Source organism: Takifugu rubripes, chromosome 8 (assembly GCF_901000725.2).
Source record: "Takifugu rubripes chromosome 8, fTakRub1.2, whole genome shotgun sequence".
NCBI lineage: Eukaryota > Metazoa > Chordata > Actinopteri > Tetraodontiformes > Tetraodontidae > Takifugu > Takifugu rubripes.
The window spans coordinates 17,073,171-17,094,313 of NC_042292.1; the positions used below are offsets into that span (position 1 = coordinate 17,073,171).

Consider the following 21,143-nt stretch of genomic DNA (forward strand, 5'->3'; position numbering starts at 1 on the left):
AGCTGTAACCACGTTTTGATTTACAGTTTTATACATGTTAGCATTTATGCGTGTTTTCTCCCAAGCCTCCAGCTGCGTTTCCTAATCGTGTCCTTGGATTTTCGGATTCAGAGATTTATGTGCGCAACCTTTGCCAGAGTTTGTCGGAGGAAGTTGGAGAAAGAAACCAGAACCCCAAACAACCAAGACAGATTTTGTTTTGGGGGTTTTTTTTTTTGAAGAGCGACGGGCGAAAAGTCAACTTTCAGAGGCGCTCGAGGTCAGAACGGAGAGGCCAAAGACTCGGTGACGAGTCTAAACAAAGAACAGCTGGCGTCACTCTGCTCCCTCCGACATTCATCCTCAGGGGGGCAGAAATGTCAATGCTAGCTTATGATGGATCCCTCTGGGGACCCCGAGAGTCGTGTCCCAACAGCAGCTAGCTAAACAGCGGGAAAAGATGCTAAAACTAAAGTGGGGCTAGCGCAGCTAATAAGAAGCACTCTTGGTGTGAATGGCCAAGTGAAGCTAGCTGTGGTTAAATATTTGGGGGCGTGGCCAAAACCCGGTGCCTTGATGCTAATGTCAGGATTTTAAAATGAAAGAAAAAGGATCTTTTTTAAAAAAAAAATAGCGCTCTGTTGGTTAGCACACCTGCAGCAACACGTTCCCCAGACGTTGCGCAACTCCCTGAACGACACGGAGCCGGGACATAAGGGCCCTGTCCCGGGAGCGGTGCACGCGTTTATTTTGGCTGGAGGTCAGCTTAGTACCGTTTACCCTCTTCACCTATCAGACGTCTCACCCTACCGCTTCCCTCCTCTCTGCCCTCCCCCTTTTCCTCCCAGCCCGACGCCGCTCCGAGCCCTCCATTTCTCCCTCCTTGCTCCAGGCTCCTCTTCTCCTCCACGTCTTTCCCGACCTCGGAGACCGGCGGGATGGAGGTCAGGGTGTGGATCTTGTGCGTTCTGGCGGCGCTCCGGCTGAGATGGACCGCGGCTCAGGCTCAGACCAACTACAGCAGGTAAGTTTGGATTTTTCGAGGCGGGAAAGCGGAACTTTGGCGCCGTCGACATTCCTCTCGTACGTCTGTTTTCTGCTCCCTGCATGTGCACATGTGGCGCGGCCCATTAACACCCACATCTGTCCACATTAACGACTATGTGTGCAGGGCCCCGCCCCTGGTAGCAGGGTTGATCGAGGTGTGGCTCCGTAAACACCGAAAATCACAGCGTTTCTTTGAACACCTCGCATTTAATCGACTTTCAACCCTTTGAAAGCTTCAAGCAGGTTTATTTTCTCTCTTTTTGGGGGGGAACCGCCCCCCTCAGAGGCTTTAGAACAGCCTCCTGTGGACCGCTGAGCCCCTGACGGGTCAGGCGAAGGGACGCCGCTGACTTTGGGATTCAATTGCGGCCTGTGTCGCAACGGTGCAAAAATAGACGATAATGAGCATGTGCGCTACGCCACGCTCAACGAAAGAGTGAATCTGACTCAGTCAACGTCAAAATTAACGAGTTTGGGGCCCGGGAGGCTGATCGGATCTGTGTTTATCTCCCTGTGAAAGAGCGGGTGTGTGTGTGTGTGTGTGTGTGTGTGTGTGTGTGTGTGTCGCTCAAGGCCACCACGCGTGAGACGGGTCGCGGCGAGCACGGCCGGCGTGCAGAGGAACCGCAACAGCGCACGCACTGTACGGTGGCTGCTGGGCCGGCTGGACCCAGTTTAAGGAGCCTTCAGCAGGAACCTCCCCAGGATCTGGAGAACAGAGACGGACTGTGTCACTGCGGTTTTCTGTGAAGCTGTGTGTGTGTGTGTGTGTGTGTGTGTGTGTGTGTGTCGGGGGGGGCTGGAGTTTTCAGACCCGTCGCCTTGAGGTGCTGAAGCTGGTGTGATTCTTGTTTCAGGCCCACCTTCGAATGCGGAGGCCACCTGGTCACAGACTCCGGCATCGTGGCCAGTGAAGGCTTCCCGACTCCCTACAAACCCAACAGTAAATGCACCTGGTACATCACCGTGAGTATCACCTGCCTGCAAGGAAGCCACGCCCCCTTGGGGGGGGGGGGGGGGGGGGGGTAAAACTCTGACGCTGTTTTAGGTCAGAACCTTTCATCGGAACTGTGCAAATCACTTCACTTTCAAAGATTCGGACAGTTTTGTCGACGAGACCTCCGTTAGCCAACACGCTGAACACCTGTGGCATGCTAACAGCAGCCAGCACCTGTGGCATGTTAACAGCAGCCAGCACCTGTGGCATGCTAACAGCAGCCAGCACCTGTGGCATGCTAACAGCAGCCAGCACCTGTGGCATGCTAACAGCAGCCAGCACCTGTGGCTCCAGGCGATGCTCATTAAGCATGCTAGCTTCTCCCCTCCCCCTTTAGCCCCCCCACCAGGGCACCCCCCCCCCAATATGAGCCTGGTCATGGTCAGGCTTTGGGTTATTGTTCGGCACCTCGAGACAACTTTGACCGGAACAGACGCATTATAAATAAAGCTGAGTGGGATCAGAACCCTGGCGTTGCCGCGGTAATTTGTGGCGGGCGGTTCTTTGTGGGGCCAGGGTGAAAAGGGGCCACATAGCTGGTGTCTGGCGAGTAATTTTATCGGTCAGACCAAACTGACCAGGGCAACAAAAGCAGCGTCGCACCACCAACTCTCCTATTTTCGACGGGAGCTTTAGCATCGCGTTCACACCGTTCACTTGTGGGTTTTGCTCAAAATGGCTCAGAAATGTGGCTCAGCTCTGAACAAAGACCTGTTGTCCTCATGCAGGTCCCAGAAAGCCACGTGGTCATGATATCCTTCCGCCTCTTCGACCTGGAGGCCGACCCCACCTGCCGCTACGACTACCTGGACGTCTACAACGGCCACTCCCGCTTGGTGCAGAAGCTGGGCCGGTTCTGCGGGACGTTCCGGCCCGGGGCTCTAATCTCTACCTCCAACACCATGATGCTGGAGATGGTGTCGGATGAAGCCACCGGAGGAAGAGGATTTCTGGCCTACTTCAGCGCTGGAAAGCCACATATGGAAGGTTCTTTGCCTTCTGCTTTGGTGTTTTGTTTGGAACTAAAAGGTTCCAGAGGCCATCAGAGGAGTTCAAAGCTCCTCTGATGGTTCCTCATCAAGTTCCTGTGGGGGAGAACAGGTAAAAATGAAGCGCAGCAGCAATTTTCCTGTTTCTACAGAGGACCAGTTCTGTGGTGGACGGCTGACCAAAGCACAAGGTTCTGTCAAGACACCAAACTGGCCCAACTCCAATTACCCAGCAGGCATCAGCTGCTCCTGGCACATCTCCGTGGAACCCAACAACGTAAGCCACTGAAGCTGAACTGTTTCCATACTGGTACCTGAACCTTCAACCAACTTGTTCTGGTGTCTCGGTAGCCTGAAACCGACTTCCGAGAGCCGCACGTTAACCTCCAGCTACGCTAGCCAGCGAGCTAAACAAGCTGAGACTTATCGAAGTGTGAAAAACGGTCCCACGACAGTCGGTGGTGCGGTTGCACCAAACGACCTCTAGAACTCCACAAATTCATTCTGGTGATGTAATTTGCGGCTCTCGAAGTTTTGTAGAAGCCGGTATGAAAGTGCCGGTCTGGAGGAACTGTGGCCCTCCAGGACCACGGTGCAGCTGTGTTTGTGTGTCTGAAGGTCAAATGAAAGACTTCTTTGAGCCCCTGGAGGCGTGACCAGACGCTCCAGGAGATGGTAGGTATGGAAAGAGGAAGTGAGAGCGAGTGAGGGACTAAATGACCTTCTGTGTATTAAGTTCTGTGTCCGCGCTGCAGTCTGGGAGAAACCAGCCGGCGATGTTTGTCTCAGCACTAATATCGAATCTCCGGTTGTGGTTTTTCGTCGTTGCCCAGGTGATCGAGGTGAAGTTCGAGAAGCTGGACCTGGAGCCCGACACGTACTGCCGGTACGACTACGTGGCGCTGTTTAACGGTGGGGAGAACGATAACTCCCGGCGGATTGGGAAGTTCTGCGGCGACAGGGCGCCAGGGTAGGGTCGCCACCATCCGTGTTGCTTCTCAAAGAACTTGTCCCAAACGTCGTTCTGACATCTCGCCGCCTCCACAGAGTTATCGTGACAAAGGGGAACCAGCTCCTCGTCCAGTTTGTCTCCGACCTCAGCATCACTTCCGATGGATTCATGGCTCACTATTCCAGTGTGCCCCGTGGAGCCCGGGCACCGACTAGCACAGGTGACTTCATTTATGGACCGCAGACCACATCGATGCCACGCAGACCAAACAAACCCATCAAACCGATTCCAAAACCCAAGCCTAAGCCCAAATCTACCCTGAAACCAACCAAAAAACCACAGGTGAAGACACCTGTGAAGCCTCCACCACGCAAACCTACCAAGAAACCAGCAGTTAAACCCACAGCTAAACCAAAACCGGCTAAGCCAACACGGAAGACACCTGTGAAAAAACCGACCAAACCAACACCTAAACCTCGAGTTAGACCAGTTGCTAAACCCACGCCCAAACCAAAGGTAGCTAAACCCACGCCCAAACCAAAGGTAGCTAAACCCACACTCAGGCCGAGAATGAAGCCCAAACCCACACGCAAACCTGCACCAAAGCCCAAACCCACTTCAAAACCTCGGCCCAAACCAGCAAAGCCGACATCCAGGAGCGGAGTCAAACCAACGGTCAAAGCCAAGCTGAAGCCTAAAGTGACCCCCAAGCCCGGAACAAAGAAGATCGTGACAAAGAAGCCGGTCGTGAGCAAGAAACGTGAGTGGAGATAAGAACAAGCCACCGTCTGCCGACAGCCGGGTGCAGTCTTGATCCACACCTGACGCTTGTGTCCCCACAGCTTTACCAGGGAACCCACTGTGCAAACAACCCTGCAAGAGGACAGGAACTCTTCAGTCCTCGTTCTGCCCTCATGACTTCGGTGAGCCGCGTCCACGCCAGGCTTCCGCCCGCTTCCGACACAACTTCTCATATTTGTCATCTCCCTTTTCCCTCCGTCCTCCAGTCATTACTGGTAAGGTCACGGCTCTACTTCCTGGTCCGAGTTCGGCCAAAGTGGAGGTGTCGTTAATCAAGGCTTATAAAGGAGGACGCCTGAACGTCACCAGGTCAGGACCGGCCGCGTCCGTCACGCTGACCTCCACCTGCAAGAGATGTCCTGGCCTCACCAAAGGTACAGAACCACCCTCGCTCCTCGTACGCAGACGATGTGATGTTATATTTCACTGTCCCGACGCTTCCTGTTTGTCTCCAGGCCTGAACTACGTGTTGATGGGAAACGTGGACGCCCGGGGCAACGGTGTCCTCAGCCCGTCCAGCTTCACACTCCACTATAAACCCATCCACGCCAAAGCGCTAGCTCTCCTCTCCCGCAAAGCTTGCTGACACCACCCGGATCGGTCGGCACGTCTCCGACTCTCCCACTTGTAATTTACATCAAGTGCAAAACACAGCTAAGAGTTAGCATTTGACACAAGTATTATATTTTGTATGTAAATTATATTTCTATTATCAAAAAAATGTCAGGTCTTGTTTTATGTTATCCATATAGAACAAAGCATTAGCATCTTTAGCTGAGCTGAAGAACATTTAATGTCAAGACACTAAAATTAAAGGTCAGGGCACGTTAAAATTATCTGCCTTAGATTACTAAAATTAACTATCACATTTTACCAATCCTATCAAATGTTTACTTACTAGCAGCTAATTTCTTTAAAAAAAAAAAAAAGTAGTTCAATACATTTTTGAATTGACACCTAGTCAAATTATTTAGAAGTCATATTGGTCACACAATATTTGTTACGTATTATTTGCTTTAACATTAGCCACCATTAGCATGAGTGTCTTATTTTACTTTCACGGTCAAAAGAATAACGCTGCCCTGCTAAACAAGCCAGTTTAATTTTTATTTTTCTCTCCAAACCTGATTAATTACACACTTGGATATATTACATATTTGACTTTAAACATTCTAAAGTAAATGAATGAACATGTTTATATATTTCATTGATATTAATAGCGTATAACAATTACAATGGTCAAATGATGTTAAACGGCAGAATTCCTGATAAATGCAGAGATTTATTGTCTGGTAAAGTGCGTCATGGTTAGCATGTGAAGGATGATTAGCTCAGTAGATCAGTGTTTGTTTATCCTGAAATCGACTCTACACGTCGTCGGGATCGGCTCGACCCAGCAGGCAGAAACAGACCAGGACACAGCAGCCACCAACAAAGAAGAGACCCAGCAGGATGTAGACCAAGGTGGTGGTCCAGAACGCAAACAGGTACAGCGTCCTGTTGCAGTACGGATCCGCGGCGGTCTTGTCGTAGTTGGGCTCGTAAATGGAGTAGATCCACACGTTCCCTGGAGAAACCCAGTTTCACTCACTCATCTGTTTTGTTTCGGAGCGGCAGGAACTCTGAGAAACCCGCAACCCTCAGTCTTGTGTTATTTGACTTAATTTAATGGACTTCCTGCTGCCTCTCACGGACGATTTTTAAATTTAAGAGCGCAATCTTGGGGCCTTTGTCGCCATCTAGTGGCGTTCCTGTGGTACTGCAGCGCGCCACAGTTGACCCCGGGTTCCGACAGCAGAGGAACTCACCTGCTACGAACCAGCAGAACAGGAACAAGGTGGTCAGAGAGTTCCAGGCGGTGCAGACCCGACTGAGGGGGTTGGTGGGCTCGTCGTTGGCCTGACGGGAGCACGGCAGGCAGGACAGCAGCGCCAGGGCCAGGGTGAAGACCCCCGACACGATCAGATAGATGGGGATGTGGGGTTCCCGGGGACAGTTGTTCAGGTGGACCGCACCTTTAAGAGACAGTGTTATAAAAAAGGAACAAGTAAAGACTTCTTTACACTCATTTACTCACCAATGGCGATTTGAGCGACGGGCATGATGCAGAGGGCGACCTTGGAACACACTGAGGGGAAATAAGAGCAGAGGTTAATGTCTGGCAGCACAGACGCTCCGGGGACAGATCCGGTGACCCGATCTGACCTAGGATCGGGGTCGGGGGTTGAGGCGGGTCCCTGATGCGTTGAAGCAGAGCAGTATTGGACATGATGATGGCGGAGGAGGCGCAGGAGGAGGAGGACGACCGAACTGGAGCGAAAACAAGAGCAAACAGGTTGAAATACACGTTTGTGTTTGCAGGAGCCAAATGTGTCAATAACGCCGGTGAAAACTTGTTTTGGCTGCACATGATGCAACTGGAAACGCCTCAAAGGTCAGATATGGGGGGGGGGGACATCAGACCCCTATGATACCAAGATGGCCGCCTATTCACTTCAAGGAAGTTGCTTCCTCAGCGCCGAATAACGTTTTTCTTCCCTTTGACGTCCAGACACAACGAAAGACGCACGTTCATGAGGGAACGATCGATCAGAAACGTCCGTGGACAAAACCCGTGTTATTAGCGTCACGGGAATCAATTAGTCACATGCTAACAGCAACCAGTGATGTATTTGGGTGCGATTCTGAGGAGTCAGATGGTGCGAGCCCTCAAAATTGTTTATATTTACAGGATATTGAGACGTTGAAGGAAAAAGACAGCTGATTTCCTCACTTCCTTTTTGTGAATCACCACAATCACATATGACTTCCTGTGTTATAACACGATGCTTCACTATCTGCGGCTAAATGTCCCGTGACGAGCAACACTGAAGTGGCAACATCGCATTTACTGTATAGGCTAAATATCACCTGATTTTCTTTTCATTGCTATTTTTCACATCTTTTGCTGCTCTCAGTTTTAATTTGCCCTCACCCATTTTTCCCCTTTTACAGTCACTATTAAATTGCAAGTTGTGTTTTATATTGTGACAATAAAACTGAATTTTAATCTGAATCAAGGCGAACAGCTGGAAGTTGAAACAAATGCAACGTAAATGACTTCCAAAAGGTCAGAAATCCTGTTGAATGTTTTAATGTTCATTTCAGTTTAGATGTGAATCACCGCCTGCCTTTCTGGGCTGAAAGGTGCCAAACAAATACACTTTATTCCTCTTTTTACCATCATCAATAACAGAACTAGCTCTGAGAAGCTCTTTGCTGGGGAGGGAGGGGGGTGTTAGTAATGGAAGTGTAATAACACGACGTCAGTTCAACCACTCCATGGCTAATACGCTGCAACACTGACGTCACGTGGAATTAAAAGCATCTTCTGAGGCTTGGAAAAGAACACGGGGTGGTTTGTAGAACAGGTTTGGAGACAGAAGCCTGCAGGTCTTTGATCACGCATTCACCTTTCACCCCCTCAGACTTCAGCCTTTAGGGCTTCTGTCGGTCTCTTTCTACCTTTGGGGAAAAATACTTGTGTAGAATGTGATGTGTCTGCACTACCGCGAGTGGCCACTGGGAGCGCCGGGGGCGCTGTTTTCCGCCACTGCTTCGAATTCTGCGTTTAAACCAAAACGAAAGAAAATTGTGGTAAATTTGGACGCAGCTGCTTATTAACGTGATTTAAAACGCGCCGTTCCGTGTAAATCTCACACTGGTTGAGTTTTCACGTTGACTCCTCGATGCAGATGAAGTTTGTTTTTTTTAAAAAGCGACAGGGAAAGAAGTTTGACAGCATTCCCAGTAAGTCCAGTCGGACCAACATTACAGGTACGGCGATTGGAAACAACTCTCCCAACTGCTTAAAACCATCCGAAACGCTGATATTGTGAGTTAGAAGTTTCAGTTTGACTTCAGTCACGTTAACCGAATGCGGTCAGATAGCAGATTAAACTCCCGCTGCTATTTTTATTTCGCTGTCCCTCCCTCAGGCGACATCAAAAGAACCTGTTTTTATTAACTCTGGCCGACAGATTCGCACATAAAATCACAGTTGGGTGATTCCGTTAGTGAAAAGTCGTGTGTTTACCTGAGAGCTGCTTCGCCTGCTGGGACCGTGGAGCTGCTGACAGCCGCACCTTGATCCCCTTCAGCGGCGCGCATGCGCACAAGCCATTCTCAGACACGTTCCGGCTGCGGATTCAGACAAGAATCCACAAATACCAGAGTTCTGTTCTAAATAAAATACAACAAACACCGAATGTGTGGAGTTATGTAGTTGATCTATGAAGGAAAAGGTCTCGTCTTAAAGAAACAAGCGGAAAAAAGAGGAAAAGATGGTCAAGGAAAACAAATGTAAACTTAAAGCGAAAGTAACGATGGAACAAAGATAAACGGAGCTCACCGAACATTTCTAAAACTCTCGGAATGTTGCCTCTCATCTCCTAAATCTTTGTTAATCTTAATCTAACCATGTTTCGGCGCATCAAACCGGATTTTCAAAGGGATTCATTCCAAAAGGTGAACTCCTGAATCACCTGCGCAGGTTTGGAGGAACAGATAAGGATCAGGTGCGCCTCTGGAGGTGGCCCCGCCCACTTCTGGGAGACAAGGCGGGAAAAGGCTTCTGGTTTCCATGGATACGTGCGATAATCCTGCATCTGGAATTATTATTGACGTTGCGTTAACGCAGGTTGCTAATGCGGGCTGACATTAGCCACCATTAGCATTTGTGTGATATTTTTATTTCCCATTTAAAGGAATAATGCTAACAGGCTAACAATCCATTAAGGATCCCCCATATGTAATTAATTTAACACCTGAATATATTAAATTTTTAGTTTTAAACATGCTGAAGTAACTTAATGAGCATGTTTATATATTCAGGTGTTTGTAATTAATCAGTTATGTGCTATTAACACAAAAATTATAGTGGTCAAAGGAGGTTGAACAGCAGAATTCCTGATAAATGCAGAGATTTATTGTCTGGTGAAGTGCATCAAGCTTAGCATGTAAAGGAATAATTAGCTCAACACTTGATGTGTAGAACTCTGTTTGTTTGTTCTGAGATGGGTGAAATCGCCTCTTTACGTCGTCGCGATCGGCTCAAACCAGCAGCCACAAACAGACCAGGACACAGCAGCCAACAACACAGACGAGACCCAGCAGGATGAAGACCAGGGCCGTGGTCCCGAGGGCAAACAGGTACAGCGTCCTGTCGCAGTACGGATCCACGGCGGTCGCGGTCTTGTTGTAGTTGGGCTCGTAAATGGAGTAGATCCACACGTACCCTGGAGAAACCCAGTTTCACTCACTCTAATGGATTTTCGGTTTAAAGAGTTCTGTTTCGGGTACGTTGTAGTTCCTGTGGTACTGCGGCGCGCCACAGTTGACCCCGGATTCAGACAGCAGAGGAACTCACCTACTACGAACCAGCAGAACAGGAAGAAGGTGGTCAGAGAGTTCCAGGCGGTGCAGACCCGACTGAGGGGGTTGGTGGGCTCGTCGTTGACCTGACGGGAGCACGGCAGGCAGGACAGCAGCGCCAGGGCCAGGCTGAAGACCCCCGACACGATCAGATAGATGGGGATTTGGGGTTCCCGGGGACAGTCGTCCAGGTGGACCGCACCTTTAACAGACAGTGTTATAAAAAAGTAAAGACTTCTTTACACTCATTTACTCACCAATGGCGATTTGAGTGACGGGCATGATGCAGAGGGCGACCTTGGAACACACTGAGGGGAAATAAGAGCAGAGGTTAATGTCTGGCAGCACAGACGCTCCGGGGACAGATCCGGTGACCCGATCTGACCTAGGATCCGGGTAGGGGGTCGAAGCGGGTTCCTGACGTGTTGAAGCAGCCGAATATTCAACATGATGGAGGAAGAGGACCTGGAGCGTACACAAGAGCAAATACACGTTTGTTTGTTCACTGGAGCCAAATGTGTCAAAAACAGGTGAAAAACAACTTTAAAAAAGGTGGCAACATTTTTGCCAGCGTTGCATTGTGGGAAACACAAAGTGATTTAAACACGATATTCCGTAAAAAAAAAAAAATTGTAATCATAATATTTGTGCGCTTTCTGTAGATGATACAAAAACGACAAGGAATAATTCGCGCAGCCAACACCTGTGGCATGCTAACAGAAGTTAAAAATCCTGCACCAAACGCTGACAGTTAGTCGTGAATTCTAAGTTTCAGTTTCACCGTTAATCGGAAGCGACGCATCAAATAAACCTCTTCAAAATTCGCTTTTCCAGTCAGGCGGCGTTAAAAGTTGTTTTTTGTTCCCCTAATAAACAATGAAATGACTTCAACAGAATAAAATCACACCCTGGTGATGTTCGGTCAGTGAAAAGTCGTGTTTTGACTACCTGAGTGCGGTTCCGCCTGATGGGGCCGTGGAGGGCTGCCAGGCGTCGCCCCGGCTGCAGGAGCCAGTTTGGGGCTCACGGTGAGCCCCGCCCGCCCTGACTGACTCAACAATATGGCCCCACCCACTTTTTGGAGGCGGGAAACGACCTTTTGTTTCCATGGATACCTTCCATCGCCCCACTCCTGGGATAGTTCAGTTGTGTGGGTCTGTACAGCTTTTTGACTAGTTTATCTACACTAATGTTAACAAAACTGACAACAGACATTTGTTTTAATCATTTCTTACAGAAATACAGTAAAAAAAAACGAAAAAAAAAAAACAGAAACAGTCCCACAAGTATTGAGATACATTAAAGAAAACAGTTCTGCTGTAATAGTAAACACGATGTCACTCCAAACGTTTTGGCAGTTTGGCTTTGATCAGGACGGAAGATCTTCAACGCCTTTTCTCAGTTCCTTGGTCGTATCACAGGTCCGTGAGGCAGATGCTGGACGAGGTCTCCACGTAAACAATCCCCCGGTGACCCGTCCGGGTGCGCCCACCTCGTAGGTCGATCGCGCGGCCGCGGCCCGTCTCCGGCTCCACGGTATGGAGCTGAGCCCTGCCGAGGAGCGAGTCCCAGAACAGGCCTCTGCCCCACACCTGGAGAGGAGAGGGGGTTACACAAGAAGCCACTGGAACCTTTAGGGTAAGAAGGCAGGATACCTGGATGGTGATGTGGGTGTCCGGGTATCTCCGGTAAAAAATGGCTCTGAGGTTGAATTCGGGGTTTCCCTGAGCTCTGAGGACCTGTGATCGGACAGCTTGGTTCTCGCAGCGCACCACAGCATAAAGATCTGGAGCTGGGGAACAAAAATACGGAAAATATTACAGTTTTGCAGACTTTTAGCTCTTAAATTGCACGCCCGAAATAAGATACTTCGCAGGAAACGGAGTTTCTGAAACATCGAGATAAGATTGGGCGAGTATATGCAAACAAGGCTCAGAATTTGACTAGCAGCCATGTCATCTGTCTATGCTGTGCTACCCTCTACCTGGTTCTGCTTGGCTCACCTGTTTGTTTCGGAGTGTTGAGCCCCGACGCCCGGAGCAGGTGGACCGTGGTCACCACAGTGGGTTGAGGTAGAAGGCACTGAAACAATGGCGGCTGAGGCAGCTCCTCTCTCAGTTCCCTGAACAGATAAGAGATTAGCATGAAAGTTCCACAGAACTTCCACAGATCCCTGCAGCCCTAACGGCCTTCACCTTAGCCGGACGTGGGCGTGGCAGAAGACGCGCAAGAGAAAGCGTCCAGCGACCCCTGGCAGAAAGGTGGTGGGCAGGATCACGTAGCGTCCGGGAGCCAGAGTGGCCCTCACAGTCACGGTACGGGAGTCCATGTAGACTGAGCTGGCCGCCTTTTCCTCTACACGCTGCACCCGGCTGGACCGGTTCACCTCCACCTGAGCAGGAGGTCAGGTTCACCGGAATGCTGTCAGTTATGTGTTACCGCAGCAACAGTCTCACCTTGAGCACCTCGAAGCCGATGGGGAGGTTCTCTCCTCCTCCGTGTTTCCTGCGTATCCTCCTGTCCTCCTGCTGCAGGCAGATCAGCACCTCCTCCTCTCTGCCTCCCACCTCAAACGTGAACTGGAGCAGACAAACACGGAGGGAGTCAAAGATGAAGCTTTCAACGTCACACAGGAGGTTTCTGTAGCTTCACCTGGGGATTGTGCAGAAACGTGTCCCTGTGGTTGATGCATCCTCCACATCTGCTCCTCTTGTCCACCTCTGCTTCACATCCTCCCGCCTGCTTGGTCGTCCTATCCTGACTTCCTCCTTGGAATGATGGAGCTGAGGCCCACTCCCCATAGAGGTGCTCCTCCCGCCAATGAGAGCTGGGCCACAGGAGAAACCTCTCCACGAGGCGACACACCACCACGTCCGTGAAATAGTGACAGAAATCCTGGAAGTCCATCCTGAGGGAAAGGAACAGCCATTAAAACGGCAACCAGACAGACCCTGTAACAGCAGGAAAAGTCGTACCAGAACTCCCCGACATCGCGGACAACGAGGCCCGCCTTCTCTCTGTCTGCACGGCTCATCTGCTGCCACTCCTGTGACCTGCGGGGGGCAGTGAAGCAAACATTTACAATCTGACACCGAGGTTTTCGCTCAAGTCCGACAAACGTGCCTAACCCCTGACTCCAGGCACCGGTCCAGTCCGCCGTCCCCCACGGGTTCCTCATGCGCAGCATAAAGAGCCGTGCCACCCCCTCCTTCTGCACCAGCCGGTCCCCCAGCCGCACCTTCTTCACCGCCGTGATCCCGTAGGCGTGTCCTCGCACAAGACCGCAGTCCAGCACCGACTCCACCGTCTCGCCCTCTGCTGGCTGAGAGGTGGGAACATATTTAGAGTTTGGCTTTCACTGCTTGGCTCGGGGAGTGAAAAGAATCGTACCCGAATGGAGCAGGTGATGAGCGCTTTGCGTTCGTGCGCTTTAGCCAACGTCTGGAAGAGCGTCCGCCTCTCGTCGCTCCGCAGGCGGAGAGCCTCGCGGTCCAGACTGAGGGGCTCCGAAACCCCACCGGTGAAGTCAATCAGAGCCTCTGTGGTGTTCCCGCCCTCCAACGCCTCATAGCAACCGTTTAGCCTAGTTACGGAACAGAATGATGACGTCAGCCGGTCGATAAGGAACAGAGCGTGTGACCTTTAGGTGATAGACTAGAGCCCTTACTTGGCGTAGGCTTTCTCTAAAAGGGCGCTCCAAAACTCCCGCGGCGTAGCGGAGCGGCAGAAGAGCAGCAACCCGTCTCCGCTCACCGGCAGACGGTCGTCCACAACCACGTCCGTCCACCGGCCGAGTCGCCAGAACCGGAAATGAAAAATACCCGCGTACAGGTCTGGATGCTTCGGATTCCATTCTTGCTCCGCGTGGTCCGGGATAACCTGGCGGAGAGGACAACGATGAAGAGGAAGGAATCAAGGAAGTAAGAGTGCAGAGGACTTAGCACCTTCTTCCAGAGCGACGGCTCCGACGCCAGGCAGGAGATGGCGGCGACCATCCAGCAGTTGCCCAGGCTGCCCTGGTGCAGGTCACGAGTGCTGATGCCGTCCACAAACAAGCGGGGGTCCTTACATATCTCCTGGAGGAGAAAGACGCCGATGTCAGCCATCGCAGCTCCGACCACATGGTGTCCTGCTCGCCCCCCCGTCGCCATGACAATTCAACCTTTGGATGGACCCTTTAAAAAGACTTTGACTGTAGATGAGCGTCAGCAGCGTTTGACCCGACCTGTTTCATCTTACTGCTGACGGCGGAGATCCGACCTGACGACCTCGGTTTATCCAGGGTCAGGTGACAGCAGGAGAGCCGCCGCGCGCGCACGAGTTCATATCAAGTTAATAACCAGCAGGAGGCTCCGAGTGTCCGAGCAGAGCGAGGCGACAGATGTCCCGCCGCCACGGTGATACGAGCACGGTGGAGCGTCAGGAACGTGCCTTTTAGTGTCCACATCCGTCCATCCAGGGTTCTGGAGCCCAGCACGGCGTGGTCCCACAATCCAAATCTGCTAGCATCAATAGCAACGAGCTTCAAACTGACGTTTGCTATTTTATAAAGTGGGTTGTTAAAATCTGACTCTGCCTGTGAGCATTTCAGGATGCTCGTTGAACATTTGACACCGCTAGCTAACATGTGCCAGAGTTCTACCACAGCAAGCTAACGACAGCTAAAAACAGTTTAACGAAAAAAAAAAAAACACTTCTCTTATCGTTACACTGTCTCTAACAGAGAAAAACGATGCTTTACACACCTGTAACACAACGCGCTCATCAGATATTTACTGTTTTTAACCATCCTGCTCAAAGGAAATGAATATCAGATACTGTGCTACCATGGCAACAGGCCTCCACACGTGTGGTTCAGGGAGATTTGTTGTTGCTAAATGTCAACCCGAGTGGCCCGATCCGTCTTTAGGCTGAGCCCGATTCGGAACACCCAGCTAAACTACATTATTAACGCTCACAGCTGCAGACTATTTAAACCCTGTTGCTGCTTTCTAAACACAAATAGAGGCGAAGCCCGAACCGTCGCCGCCCTCCGGTAATAGAAAGGCCTTTCATCACGGCCGTGTCCGCCCTCTGCATTTAGACGCGTCCCCTGCTTGTCTGAACACGTCCGACCCGGTTCTGCCTCACCTTCGGCCTCTTCCAGGTCAGTCCCGGCGGCGGCTGCCTTTTATAGAAGAGCGACTGGGCCGACGGGGGGAACAGGGGGTCCTTGAAGAGAACGCCTCGATGCAGGCAGGCCCGCCTCAGCTTGTGGAACTTTTGACCCTGGAAACTGTGGACGGGTTCTGGCATCCTGGCTGGAGAGGACAGAGACACAAAGAGAATGTTCGATGGGACAAATGAAGAACATTTGACTTAATTACAGCATGGAAATGACTATAAAGTCCTCACAAAGATAGACGTTCTCTTACCTTTTGGTCCACGGTCTAATCCTTGAGTTGAGGCCACAGATCGAGGACTGTGTCCATATCACCTGAGACTGGTTTGACTGGGGTCCGCCTGCACGCAGGTGTGAAACGACGTGTAACTTTATCTCCCTCCACACAGACGGCAGACGGTTCACCTGGCAGGTGGCAGAACAGGCGAGGGAGACTCAGGCCATCAGACACGGGACCCAGACCTGCCCTGGACCACTCCGATGGGGGTTGTCCTCCGGTGTGAGACTGTCCGCTGCTCTGTCCCCGTCCCCCCTGGCGTCCCGTCTCCTCCTCCTGGTCTCCTCTGCAGACTCCTGCAGGATCCGCTGACACCTGAGAACACAAAGTAGCGGGCGGGTTCTATTTTAACCACCTCGCTGCCAAAATATCTCGTTAATTATCGCCTCGTTCCGACAGAGTTCGTGTCTGCTGCCGTCTTTCAGCCCAATTAAATCCGTCATTTTGGTTTTATTTGACTCGGATCTTCTCCAACCAGGCTAAATTTACCCTCAAGGGGTTGATTAATGGAAGGGGGGTATTTAGGATTTCTATTTTTAAAATAAACATCCCAGAATACTCAAACGGACCTTTTATCTGTTGACACATGAAAACACGAGTTTTTACCTCAAAGTCATTTCTGCTTGCTGGAAATCCTTAAAATGTTTGTCGCACGTCCTCATAAGCTGATTTTAACTCAATATATCAACATAGTATTGTAAAATTATGTGGTGTGAATTTATTTCTTGTTTATTTTACTACGATTATGTGTAACATATTTATCATGCACGCTATTAGGACCATAAATGCAAGATTATATTCCAATAACCTGATATAAATAAATGTTTAAACAGGCATAAACAGCATATTTAGAACAATTATTAATAGACATGAACTGGAATCATTTAGGAATTTCCAGTTTTTTAGGACAACATCGGAATCGCTCACTTTTCTGAAGAGTTCGGTTTTTCTTGCATCGACTCGCCGGACTCCTCCATCGGTCATCGGCTGCTCTGGTCTGGGAGGTGCCGATGTGGCCGGTGAGCTGAGTCCAGCTGATCGGAACTTCGCGACAAATGGACCTCACGCAACTGTCGATGGCGGTTTTATTTTGGGTCTTTGCTGGTGCCGCAGCGAAAGACGACGAACGGCTGCCGAACCGATGCGAAGGTGGGACGAAGCGAGCCGAGCCGAGCCGTGAACGGAACCGGGCAGTTCTAAAGTGGGCTCATTGTTGTGTTTCCCTGTGTCAGTCTGTAAGTTTCTGACGGTCGAGCTGCAGGACGCCCTGGAAAAAACGGGTCGGTCCAAAGAGGTTCTGGAGGTGGGAGAAGTTCTGGATACAGGCAAGAGAAGAAGGAAAATCAAATACAACACGTCGTAAGTGGGCCCAAAGAAGCGCAGAACTTTATAACCCATAAAAGAGAATGTAAAGACAGTTTATTGCGGTATAATAACAATACATGCGCTAAAATTAGCCTTCCGAACAGACAGAAGCTAATTCAATCAGCTAAGTTTTAGCTTGCATCAGTCACGTCCGGTAAGAGCTGTTTAATCCGCACTTATTAGCAGCCGAACTCGTTTAAACGCGCTTTTACAGTGCATCATCTCACTCAGATGTGGTTTTGCTCACTTCCAAGTCAGAAATGTGTGTAAATATTGACGGGTCCCCCTCCATGGCTGCCAGCGCTGCCATGTTTCTACAGAAGCCCTGAAAGGACAAACTTGATTCGCATTCCTGCCGTTAATGTCGTGTAAAACTGCAGGGAAACCCGACTGACCGAAGCCGTGGACGACATCTGCCAGCGCGTCCTGCAGTACAACGTGCACGCCGAGCGGCCGGGCAGCCTCCGCTACGCCAAGGTGAAGCGCGCGTTCCGTCGGCCCGGAGACGGCGAGAGCGGAGTTAACGTTTGCTCCTCACGCAGGGGGCCAGTCAGACCATGACCACCCTGAGGAACCTGGTGCACAAAGGCGTGAAGGTGGAGCTGGGTCTGCCCTACGAGCTGTGGGACGAGCCGTCCCTGGAGGTGACGCACATGAAGAAGCAGGTGCGGTCCGAATAGACGGGTCGGGCGGGGATTCGGAACTTCTTCGGCTTCAAGGCGTGCGTGTGTTGGCAGTGCGAGACGATGCTGGAGCAGTTCGAGGAGGTTGTGGAGGACTGGTACTTCCACCATCAGGACCAGCGGTTGGAGAACTTCCTGTGCCAGAATCACGTCCTGGAGACTTCGGAACAAGGTAGAGGACAGGCGGCGGCACGCTACACACAAACAGCAGAAACTACCGACGCGTTTGTCTGTTGTTCCCCTCGCAGAGTGTCTGAAGGAGGTGTGGAAGGGAGACGTGGGGAGCGACGGAGGGGCTGAGAGTGGCGCCCCCGAGGGAGAGACGGCGAAGGCTCATGATGGCGGGGAGCTGTGAGGGGCCGGGAGCAAAGGATGCAATAAAATGACCTCAGTTTATACGAAGGCTTTCAAGTCGTCGTTTAAAATGTCGGATTTAAGAGCTTTACAGGTATTTTTCCTCGGAATTTGCTGTTCTGTTGTTTGGACAGTGATGTTTATGTAGTTGCTGTTACACCTGTCTTTATGTTGATATTTTTTATGAATAAATACTATTCTTCAACATTTTCCTCTATTCTCATGTCTAATAATTAAAAGAGATCTATTTGAATGTGGTTATCTGGCGCCCCCTGTCGGTGCTTAGCAGTATTACACCAATTTGCTGTTAGACAGAGGTGCAGTTCGCATGCGTCGCCACCAGGCGTCGCTACTTCCCCAAAGGTAACATCCTGATATATCAACATTAAACACTAAAGAATATTTACAAGAATTTGGATGCGAGGCTGCTTTAGCCTCAGATACCCCAGCGTGGGCCACCTAATGTCCTTTACTTGAGCCTGCTAATACGACTTGCTTTAGCCATTTACTGTCGCTATAAAATAAAGATTAGGTCTAGATATGTCTAATTTTGTTCTTGCGGTCCTATTTCTTGTCTTTTATTGTTTTTGTTGCACAAACATTCAGCCACAGGAGGGCAGTAAAGAGAAGCTCAGCGGACAGACAGGAGGGGAAAAAAGTTTAACTGGGTAATTTAACAATTTTCCCTGCAGATCTTTTGCAACACGCCCAGCATTGTTCCTTCTGTATCTGTGTTGAATAAAAATTGGATTTAACCGAAAAATTCACTTGATTTATAAGCAGATTACCCTTTTATTGAGAACGGTTTTAAAAGAACAACAGACGGCTCGAAGTGAAAAACTAAAGTTGGAACCAGACTATCGCGTCTTGATTTATAAAGTTGCATCATACGCGGCGGATTTCGGTTGTTGCCGAGCGCCTGTCGAGATGTCAGCGTTTCTCCGGTGCAGCTAGCTTTTTTTTTTTAATCGTCCCTCTGGGACGCTGTTACACCATCAGAAGCAGAAGGTACAACAGCCATGGTTACGCTGAGCGTTGCTGGTTTAAATGCTTCTCCTCCACGGTTCCTCTCTCCATCCAGTACCTGTCAGCACTCTCAGATAAGACGATTAAATTGTGATAAAGACGTCCGTGGCAGCTTGGAGCTGCCAGGGGAGTTTCGGCGCCAAAACTCATCAGTCGTCACCTTGATTGATTGTATTAAAACAAATAAATGACATTTTTTTAATCACATTTTGCGATCAAAGCCGATAAGAAAAACCTGTTACAACAACGTCTGTCGTCTCCTTCCTTTCTGACTGTAGAAGGATGGTGTGTGTGTGCGCGTGTGTGTGTGTGTGTTTGTGCATGTGTGTGTGTGTGGTTGGGGGGGCACCATCTGCTTGAGGCTGAGGTCCCTAAAATTTGCGTAACATGTGAAATATCTTGACTTTAAATCAAGAATCCACCTGAAACCTCTGGATCGGCTCGTATGCTCAACCTCAAAAGGTCAAGGGTTAAGTCCCCCCCCACCCCCCGATGGTGGGCTGCGGTATCACTGGCTCCCTGGTCAAACTGCAGCGGGCCTCACCCTGAACCCTGAGGAACACCCGTCCTCTCTGGATTTTAGCTCAGCTTTATAAACATTTCCTGCAGATGTGAACTGCACCACAGCCCCCCCCCCCCCCAGGTTCCAGGTAGCTGCGGAGATAATCGTCATGCGCGGATGCTAACGCTATCGTAGCCTCTCAAAATGCTAGCGGGGCTGATCCATCCAGCAGACAGGGACGCCGGTGTTGTTTTTCCAAACACAGTCAGCCTTATTTTGACGTGAGTCTCTCAGCGCTTTCGTCGCTTCAGGGTGCAAACTTTGGCAGGAAAAGACACCTGAGCTGTTCCGCTAATCAGTTAAACATTTTCTCCCATCATCACGAAAAAGGCTTTCTGTTATCGCTTAGATTCTGTTTTGTTTTTTTTCCCCCCCCTTCCTTATTGACATCATTCAATAAATGGGACCAAATTAGTTCCGCCTCCATCGCGGCTCCCTCAATCCTCTGGTGTCTCCCAGTGGAAGCTGCCAAAACGCGATATCGACACGTAAACGTGCTTTTCGGGCCCTCAATTTTTCCTTATTGTGCTTGTCCCGCGTCCAAGGATAGCATTTCTTGTGCGCACACACGTTCGCACAGCGCACACCTGGGGAAACATTCCTCCAGGGAAGTCATCAATCAGTTTTATGGCTTTCTCTGGGAAAGTTTCCTCCTCTCCAATCAGCCGCCCCCCACCACCACCACCACTTCCACCATATTTCCATCTGTATCAGTTTTTGGTTCACATCTGAGAACGATCCACTCCAGCCAATTAACTGCGTCCATTCCCCCCCAATTGCATCCCACCGAGGGATAATTGGAGCAAACTGGGGAGCGGGATCTCTGCCCCGACGATACCAGATAAGACTTCTGCAACTGGACTTCCGACGTGTCCTCAATTTGTCCGTCAGTTACAATAAACCTGGACGCGCGGACAGAAAATGTCCCCGCGAAATTGAGTCGGAAAAAACCAACGTGACGGGAGAAAAATGAAAAATGGGACAAGCCTGTGAAGCAGATCCGCAGCTTTCCACTTTTCCCCCCCCATAATTCCGCAGCTACACGCGCAATAAATTGTGTCATTGGTAAATAACGCGACGATGATGCGTTCACGTGCTCTGGCCTAAATACAAAAAGAAACCATTTATTTGCAGCTCATAAACATTTGCGTGGTTGTTGTTCCTGTGTAGCATCACGCAAGGCTACATTTGCCCAATTATACTAATTTAGGCTAATTGTAAAATAGAAATGCGCGAAATGTTCAGAAAGTTTAATTTATTCCTACAGTTTTCGTGCAAAATCACTCAGCTAATTAATACGTTAAATACGACCCATTTATTAGGGAAAGCCGCCTCCTGTTTACGTCATTTAGCATCGATTAGATAAAAGTTTAGCGTTTCAGAATAACATGTTTCCGGTAACAAACGTCTTTCTAAAACCCGAAACTGTGGGAGTTTATCCTGCGCAGCGTTGATTGATGATTCCGTGTCTGATATCGATATAGTATCGATCCATCAGGCGCGTCTTTAATCCAGTTTCCTGACTCGGTGCCTGAAGC

At 50.0% G+C, this 21,143-nt stretch overlaps 4 protein-coding genes across 10 annotated transcripts; 2 read left to right on the forward strand and 2 right to left on the reverse strand.

Annotated features, from left to right (window-relative positions):
* Positions 1 to 860: 860 nt before the first annotated feature.
* pcolceb (procollagen C-endopeptidase enhancer b) lies at positions 861 to 5,479 on the forward strand. The gene is made up of 9 exons (XM_003966930.3): positions 861 to 1,003; positions 1,884 to 1,992; positions 2,752 to 3,010; positions 3,165 to 3,289; positions 3,846 to 3,982; positions 4,060 to 4,724; positions 4,807 to 4,887; positions 4,972 to 5,139; positions 5,221 to 5,479. The coding sequence occupies exons 1-9, from the start codon at positions 918 to 920 to the stop codon at positions 5,349 to 5,351; spliced, it is 1,761 nt and encodes a 586-aa protein (XP_003966979.2). The 5' UTR covers positions 861 to 917; the 3' UTR covers positions 5,352 to 5,479.
* A 369-nt stretch (positions 5,480 to 5,848) lies between these two features.
* Positions 5,849 to 11,301, reverse strand: LOC115250776 (uncharacterized). 3 transcript variants are annotated; one of them, XM_029840836.1, is made up of 6 exons: positions 9,156 to 9,852; positions 8,841 to 8,986; positions 6,971 to 7,075; positions 6,843 to 6,893; positions 6,574 to 6,780; positions 5,849 to 6,332 (listed from the first exon to the last, which is right to left on the reverse strand). In XM_029840836.1, the coding sequence occupies exons 3-6, from the start codon at positions 7,032 to 7,034 to the stop codon at positions 6,133 to 6,135; spliced, it is 522 nt and encodes a 173-aa protein (XP_029696696.1). In that variant the 5' UTR covers positions 7,035 to 7,075; positions 8,841 to 8,986; positions 9,156 to 9,852; the 3' UTR covers positions 5,849 to 6,132. The 3 variants fall into 3 exon arrangements, with proteins under 3 accessions (XP_029696696.1, XP_029696694.1, XP_029696695.1); XM_029840834.1 differs by lacking the exons at positions 6,843 to 6,893; positions 6,971 to 7,075; positions 8,841 to 8,986; positions 9,156 to 9,852 and adding exons at positions 10,435 to 10,485; positions 10,563 to 10,642; positions 11,126 to 11,301; XM_029840835.1 differs by lacking the exons at positions 5,849 to 6,332; positions 6,574 to 6,780; positions 6,843 to 6,893; positions 6,971 to 7,075; positions 8,841 to 8,986 and adding exons at positions 10,173 to 10,379; positions 10,435 to 10,485; positions 10,563 to 10,642; positions 11,126 to 11,301 and having other exon boundaries at positions 9,710 to 10,041.
* A 78-nt stretch (positions 11,302 to 11,379) lies between these two features.
* Positions 11,380 to 16,673, reverse strand: LOC101070975 (calpain-5). 5 transcript variants are annotated; one of them, XM_029840832.1, is made up of 15 exons: positions 16,543 to 16,673; positions 15,801 to 15,930; positions 15,592 to 15,679; positions 15,308 to 15,477; positions 14,122 to 14,253; positions 13,845 to 14,056; positions 13,568 to 13,760; positions 13,306 to 13,499; positions 13,153 to 13,230; positions 12,830 to 13,085; positions 12,634 to 12,756; positions 12,373 to 12,569; positions 12,181 to 12,299; positions 11,833 to 11,969; positions 11,380 to 11,769 (listed from the first exon to the last, which is right to left on the reverse strand). In XM_029840832.1, exons 4-15 carry the CDS (start codon positions 15,470 to 15,472, stop codon positions 11,593 to 11,595), a joined length of 1,983 nt encoding a protein of 660 aa, XP_029696692.1. In that variant the 5' UTR covers positions 15,473 to 15,477; positions 15,592 to 15,679; positions 15,801 to 15,930; positions 16,543 to 16,673; the 3' UTR covers positions 11,380 to 11,592. The 5 variants fall into 5 exon arrangements, with proteins under 5 accessions (XP_029696692.1, XP_029696691.1, XP_029696693.1 ...); XM_029840831.1 differs by having other exon boundaries at positions 15,744 to 15,930; XM_029840833.1 differs by having other exon boundaries at positions 12,643 to 12,756; positions 15,592 to 15,930.
* On the forward strand, positions 16,569 to 18,227 carry cnpy4 (canopy FGF signaling regulator 4). The gene is made up of 6 exons (XM_003966928.3): positions 16,569 to 16,764; positions 16,848 to 16,974; positions 17,361 to 17,457; positions 17,523 to 17,645; positions 17,718 to 17,835; positions 17,912 to 18,227. The coding sequence occupies exons 1-6, from the start codon at positions 16,671 to 16,673 to the stop codon at positions 18,016 to 18,018; spliced, it is 666 nt and encodes a 221-aa protein (XP_003966977.2). The 5' UTR covers positions 16,569 to 16,670; the 3' UTR covers positions 18,019 to 18,227.
* The last annotated feature ends 2,916 nt before the right edge of the window (positions 18,228 to 21,143 follow it).

Coding starts and splice junctions, on each gene's coding strand:
- pcolceb (XM_003966930.3), top strand. CDS start 918: ATGGAGGTCAGGGTGTGGATCTTGTGCGTTCTGGCGGCGCTCCGGCTG. Junction 3,011..3,164: donor TGGAAAGCCACATATGGAAG/GTTCTTTGCCTT, acceptor CTGTTTCTACAG/AGGACCAGTTCTGTGGTGGA. Junction 5,140..5,220: donor ATGTCCTGGCCTCACCAAAG/GTACAGAACCAC, acceptor GTTTGTCTCCAG/GCCTGAACTACGTGTTGATG.
- LOC115250776 (XM_029840834.1), bottom strand. CDS start 11,286: ATGGAAACAAAAGGTCGTTTCCCGCCTCCAAAAAGTGGGTGGGGCCAT. Junction 10,643..11,125: donor TCAGGCGGAACCGCACTCAG/GTAGTCAAAACA, acceptor TGTACGCTCCAG/GTCCTCTTCCTCCATCATGT. Junction 6,781..10,434: donor CGTCACTCAAATCGCCATTG/GTGAGTAAATGA, acceptor TGTCTCTTAAAG/GTGCGGTCCACCTGAACAAC.
- LOC101070975 (XM_029840832.1), bottom strand. CDS start 15,472: ATGCCAGAACCCGTCCACAGTTTCCAGGGTCAAAAGTTCCACAAGCTG. Junction 14,057..14,121: donor AGCCGTCGCTCTGGAAGAAG/GTGCTAAGTCCT, acceptor CCTCTCCGCCAG/GTTATCCCGGACCACGCGGA. Junction 13,500..13,567: donor TCATCACCTGCTCCATTCGG/GTACGATTCTTT, acceptor CCCACCTCTCAG/CCAGCAGAGGGCGAGACGGT.
- cnpy4 (XM_003966928.3), top strand. CDS start 16,671: ATGGACCTCACGCAACTGTCGATGGCGGTTTTATTTTGGGTCTTTGCT. Junction 16,975..17,360: donor AAAATCAAATACAACACGTC/GTAAGTGGGCCC, acceptor GTAAAACTGCAG/GGAAACCCGACTGACCGAAG. Junction 17,836..17,911: donor CCTGGAGACTTCGGAACAAG/GTAGAGGACAGG, acceptor TTCCCCTCGCAG/AGTGTCTGAAGGAGGTGTGG.